The sequence below is a fragment of the Bison bison genome, unplaced genomic scaffold (assembly GCF_000754665.1).
Source record: "Bison bison bison isolate TAMUID 2011002044 unplaced genomic scaffold, Bison_UMD1.0 scf7180017864471, whole genome shotgun sequence".
Classification (NCBI taxonomy): domain Eukaryota; kingdom Metazoa; phylum Chordata; class Mammalia; order Artiodactyla; family Bovidae; genus Bison; species Bison bison.
The window spans coordinates 30767572-30773640 of NW_011495032.1; the positions used below are offsets into that span (position 1 = coordinate 30767572).

Consider the following 6069-nt stretch of genomic DNA (forward strand, 5'->3'; position numbering starts at 1 on the left):
GTAAATGTGGAAGGGGTGGTTAGGCAGTTAGGGATTGCACTGAATAACTCAGTCTATTCCACTCAGGTAGAATAAGATTCTCTTGCTGAGAATAATATAACACGGGTAGAGGGGTGGTGGTTGCAGTGGCGGCTATTGCAGAAGTGAGGAATGGAAGAGGAAGTTGACTACCAATTCTCAGGGTAATTGCTGAGGCGCTCAGCTGAGGATGGTAACTGAGATTTATACCTCTACCAGACTTCAGGCTTCCATGCTACTCTCCAGTGTCTCCAAAGATCCAACTCAAGGAAAACTGGGTGAGAATTTGCCAAAACTCTTGGGGGAAATAGGCCTGCAGAATTTAATTAAAATAGCACCTCACTTTGGGGTTCATTTCCCTTCTGACTGCTCCTGCCAACTTCCACATCCTGTCAGCAGGACAAAATGATGGGTAACGAGAGCCAGGCTGAGCAAGTCGGGGCTTGGTAACCTTATGTGCACCAGTCTTTGTACCACAAAACTTGAATGAAAATTAGCTATAGCGCTAACATCACTGGATTAGACACATTGTGCGAATGCTTTACGTACAATATTTTACCTAACCTTCACAAAACTATCTGTGAAGGCTACTATCGTTAGCCCCACTTTACAGATAAGAGGTCTAGAGCCTGAAGAAATTGGTAATTTGTTTAAGATCTGCTGCTGCTGCTGCTGCTAAGTTGCTTCAGTCGTGTCCGACTCTGTGCGACCCCATAGATGGAAGCCCACCAGGCTGCCCGTCCCTGGGATTCTCCAGGCAAGAGTACTGGAGTGGGTTGCCATTTCCTTCTCCAATGCGTGAAAGTGAAAAGTGAAAGGGAAGTCGCTCACTCGTGTCCGACTCTTAGCGACCCCATGGACTGCAGCCTACCAGGCTCCGCGGTCCACGGGATTTTCCAGGCAAGAGTACTGGAGTGGGGTGCCATTGCCTTCTCCGTGTTTAAGATCACGTGACCATTTAGCAGCATCCTTCAAGTCTAACAGTGTTCGCTCTAGGCACAAGTGTCAGTCCGTAAGAAAGCTGAGCGCGGTAACATTCAGTTCAGTTCAGTTCAGTCGCTCAGTCGTGTCCCATTCTTTGCGATCCATGGACTGCAGCACGCCAGGCTTCCCTGTCCATCACCAACTCCCGGAGCTTACTCAAACTCATGTCCATTGGGTTGGTGATGCCAACCAACCATCTCATCCTCTGTCGTATGAGTGCCCATATTATCGAAAACATACGGTAACCACAGTCCTGCCTGCACCCGTCTGGTGACCCGGCACGCGTGATACTCACGCGCGCAGTCGCCGTGGCTTCCTCTAGGAAGGCAGGCGGCTTAATCTCGGTCAAGGTGTCGAGCACGACTCTATCTGGGCTGGATTCCTTCTGCCTGAGCGTCTGATCCGAACGTCGTGAGGGCGGGGTACGGAGGGCGGAGCCACCGTCCGGAGAGTTGCGGATTGGAGGGGAGGAGGAACAGGGGGCGGAGCCTCGGTGAGAAGCTAGAAGCCGCAGCAACCATGTAAGTAGCTTTGCTTCCTGCCGCAACCGCTGGCGGCCTGAGTACCGCGGCGCTAGGCTCCTTGCACCTGGATCTGGTGAACCCGAGGCTGGGGTGGAGGGTGGCCTGCGGGGCTGGGGCGGGAAGCGCAGGTAAGGGAGGGACTTGGCACGCGGACGGTTGGGCCTGAGTGGGGAGAAGAAGGCGGGTTTAGGAAGCTCTATGGCCGGAGCGGAGGGGAACTCTGAAGTGAAGGCGACAGCTGGGCTTCACAACTAGGGCTGAGGCCGGGCTGCGGCGGAGGCCGGGTAAGGAAGGGCAGAGAACCTGTGCTCCAATTCAGGCGGCTCCCCTGATTCTCCGGCTTCCCCTTGTGTGGCGAGTGGGGAAGGGATCCGGGTGGGACTGTCTTGAAGAGGTTTCCTTGGAAGCATTTGAAGTTCCCTTGCTCCTGTCTTGTCCCGTGTATTTGAGCTTATTTCTGAGGTCCCTAGTCCAGTTCCTCCTCTCTCTGATGGATAAGCTCTGAGCCTGTGTTTCAGAGGTACATACTTAGACTAGACAAAATAGTTCCTAATGTACAGAAACGATACCAGTAGTGAGGTTTCAAATATGTATTTACCTCCGATAGTGCTTGTCTGCTCTTTGAAACCGTTCCGTTTGTACCTGTGTCAGTCTCTTGAGGAGAAGACCTGATTTCCCAATTAGTATTTTCCCCTTGTTTAGAACGTTCCCAACAAGAGGATGAAAATGGAAAATTTTTAGGAAATCAGGGGTCTTCTGGTTTATATATGTTATTATTGAGACATTCAAGAAATATGAGAAATACTGGAATTCCGTATGTCATTTCTGTTTATCTGATGAGTATTTATTAAATTATAAGGTACTGATTCAGTGCACATTCTTGTAAAATTACTCCGATATTGATAGGAGAGGTCGTCTTTTGTTATATCGTAGTGTTTTGTTTCTGATTTATTTGAATCTTGTTTTCTAGCATTCCCAAACTCCCACTGTCAGAATTCTTACAAAAAATATTCTTAATTTCTTTCTGTTGGATTCGAGTTTGTGACAGAGGTGAGCAGGTTAAGTTTCTGTTGAAGAGCAAGACTACTCTCCCATGTCCTCTTTTTCTTCTTTCTGGGAAGAAGAATATGGATCATGTGGTTTTCCTTTAGAAAGCCTCCATCTGTTGGTTTGTCAGTCAACAATTGAACACAAAAAATCTTTGTAGATGGAAACTAACATTTCTAGTGTTCAGCTGTCCTGCATTGTTAGATGTATTTTGAGTATCTTTTTTTTTTTAAACATTGTACTTTTTTTAAGTCATTGTAGAAATGACTGAACTGATACTTGGGTTTTTCTGTCTGCTAACATTTTGATTTCACTGATGGAGTAGGCTTATTTTCTAAATGTCAATTCCTGACAAGCCTTTTGATAGTGCTTAGTGGATCTGCATATACAAGTCTGCAAAGGAGAAGAGGCAATGTGTTGGTGATACATGAGAGAGGTCTTTGAATGAGTTAAGTGAATACTTCTGGTTACCTCTCAGATAGTAAAGAATCCTAGTTCATGTCACAGACAGTTATTATTAAGCTACCAGAGAAAGAGTTGTAAGGTAGTTTTTTCTTGGTCATGATATCATTATATAAATATTATGATTAACTCTGTGTGATTGTATCTTTTAGAGACTACATCGGTCAGTGTTTTCATGGTAATTTTTATCCTCACATCTCCAAAGTCTAATAATTTAAAGTTTGTTTGTGAGTGACTCTTAGGTGTGATGCTAAGACTCTCCAGGAAGGTTGCTTTACTCCTCTCATGTTACTTGTGTCAAAGCAGAGTGTAGGATGTTCTCTGAGGCCTTCAGGTTGTTACTGCTGTCACCTCTCTTTTTACTTTTTTGAGTTTACACTTGGTCAGTCAATCATCAGCTAATTTCCCAACCCTTTCTGCAGGAGTGTGGGTTGTCAGGACACTTTCGAAGGATGTGTCCTTTCCCTCCTTCCTTCCTCCTCTTCTCCTCCTGTCCCTTCCTCTTTTTCTTCCCCTCCACCCCGTTCCAATAAATGTTTGTTGCCAAAATTCTTTTTGTCAGTGGTTTTATTTTTGTTTTGTTTAATGAACAATTAAATTATTATTCAGGCAACATCCTTAACAGTTAGAATTCAAATAGACCAGAATTGAAAGTCTGTGAAGAGCTACAAAATAATTTTGCTCTAAAAATGAATTCTGTGCCTTTTATGGGCAAGTACTCTGCTAAAAGTGCTTCACATACACTATCCCACTTAGTCACACTATGCCTCAGTTTCCACTATGTAAAATGAGGATGGTAATATATATCTTACAGGGCTCTTAGGTGGGTTTACTCAGCTAAGAAATTTCATAGTCAAAATTTGAAACCAAGAGTGTATGCCTCCAAAACCATTACAAACTTGAAGTACCTCTTTCATTAAAAGAGGAAATAATTAGATAAAAAATGCTGCCCTCAGGGGGAAAAAAGTAATTCTGGAGTGAAACTTGGCGTCTAGTTATAGTTGGACCACTGAATAGCTTATGTGACCCTCGAGAAAGTTGTTTTAGGGTCAGTGTACATTGGTTGCCTCAGAGGTAAAATGTAGTAATAAGGCCAGTTTTGTGTTCCAGGCATTTATGGAAATGAAATGAGATGGTAGGTAAGATTTTGAAAGTGAAGAGCATTTTATAAGAGTGTGGTGTCCTCATAAATACAAGATTACAAGCTATAGCATTCTAATAAGTTATGCGTAGTTCCTGGTCTTCTCTTTTATTTGAAGTATTTATCAATATGGCAGAAAATAGACATCTGTGCTTTTCTGTTACCTGCATCTGAGGATGTAGGTAACAGTCCTTTGGTTGAATTATGATTTTTGGTTATTTAGAAGAAAAAGCACTTTAAGATCTTCATTTTAATGCCTATATGAGTTTAGACTTAAGGAGAAAAACCAGGCTTCTGTGCCTAGGAGGACATTTAATGGGGATCAGCTTGTTGGTTTAGATCATTCTCATAGCTGATGAGTCAGTTTGAGATAACTTTTGAGGTTATATAGAAATGTCATTAGAGGATGACTTTTATTTCCCGTTCTTGGAAGTATTTATTTTTTGATACTTTTTAAAAAAGCAAACATTGGAATAAGTAAAATAAAACTTTGAAGAATTTGTATGCTTTTGTAAAACTAGTTTACTGCCCCCCCCCAACTTTAAAGAGCTGTTTCTTTTTCAAGAAAAAAAATCTTAGAATGAAAAACATATAAATAAAGTGAAAAATCTTTTTTTCCTTTTTGCCTGTTCACATTTTTTCCTTGCCTTCAAATTTTTAATACTTTTGGGGTTTTTTTTTGTGTGTGTTTGAAACTACAAATACATATACATAAAATACAAATACCTAAAAATATATTAATTTTGAAAATGAGATTGACTGTAAACGTTCCTAGTTTTAGATAATTGAAACTCTTCCTTATGATCTAGACTGCAGTGTTTTCAAGTATTGATTTGGAACGTATGCTGAAGTAGACTTAAGTACTCTGGTTTTCTTAGGTGTGAGTTTTTGAAGTCAGATTTCTAGACTTGGGTGCTATTTGGGCTTCCTGAGGAACTTACTTTTGCTTATTTCTTTTGTTTATTAGACTCATGAAATGGCCACAGATGATAAGACTTCCCCAACATTGGACTCCGCTAATGACTTGCCTCGGTCTCCTACCAGTCCTTCTCATCTCACACACTTTAAACCTCTGACTCCTGATCAGGACGAGCCTCCTTTTAAATCAGCGTATAGTTCTTTCGTCAATCTCTTTCGATTTAACAAAGGTAAGACCTGTTAAAGATCAGACATCCTGCGATCTTGATTCTCTGAAATTCTCTTGTTAACTTTCATGCTGTGTCTTTACAAGAAAGTGAATATTAACTAGGAAGTAGCCTTCATCATAGGTCCTTGGGTTTAATTGCATAAGAAAAGAAAGCTAGAATTTTCTCTTTAATCTTAGTAATTATTGGAATGGAAAGTTGGAATTGAAAACTAAATGTTAAAACGAGGTTAAAGTTAGCATCATCATTTTTTTTCCCTTTGTTAATATATCTGTATTGAAAAAGCAAGAGAGTTCCAGAAACACATCTATTTCTGCTTTATTGACTATGCCAAAGCCTTTGACTGTGTGGATCACAATAAACTGTGGAAAATTCTGAAAGAGATGGGAATACCAGACCACCTGATCTGCCTCTTGAGAAATCTGTATGCAGGTCAGGAAGCAACAGTTACAACTGGACATGGAACAACAGACTGGTTCCAAATAGGAAAAGGAGTATGTCAAGGCTGTATATTGTCACCCTGCTTATTTGACTTCTATGCAGAGTACATCATGAGAAACGTTGGGCTGGAAGAAGCACAAGCTGGAATCAAGATTGCTGGGAGAAATATCAATAATCTCAGATATGCAGATTATACCACCATTATGGCAGAAAGTGAAGAGGAACTAAAAAGCCTCTTGATGAAAGTGAGAGGAGAGTGAAAAAGTTGGCTTAAAGCTCAACATTCAGAAAACGAAGATCATGGCAC

At 41.6% G+C, this 6069-nt stretch overlaps 1 protein-coding gene across 8 annotated transcripts in view; it reads left to right on the plus strand.

Moving 5' to 3' along the window:
• The first annotated feature begins 203 nt into the window (after positions 1-203).
• PIKFYVE (phosphoinositide kinase, FYVE finger containing) overlaps positions 204-6069 on the plus strand; it is an 81971-nt gene continuing 76105 nt past the window's right edge. For 5 of the 8 annotated variants that reach the window (XM_010861080.1, XM_010861086.1, XM_010861087.1 and 2 more), the window contains exons 1-2: positions 1435-1523; positions 5144-5324. In XM_010861080.1, the coding sequence (XP_010859382.1) occupies positions 5153-5324 (172 nt within the window). In that variant the 5' untranslated portion in view covers positions 1435-1523; positions 5144-5152. The other 3 variants (XM_010861083.1, XM_010861081.1, XM_010861082.1) reach the window with 3 other exon arrangements.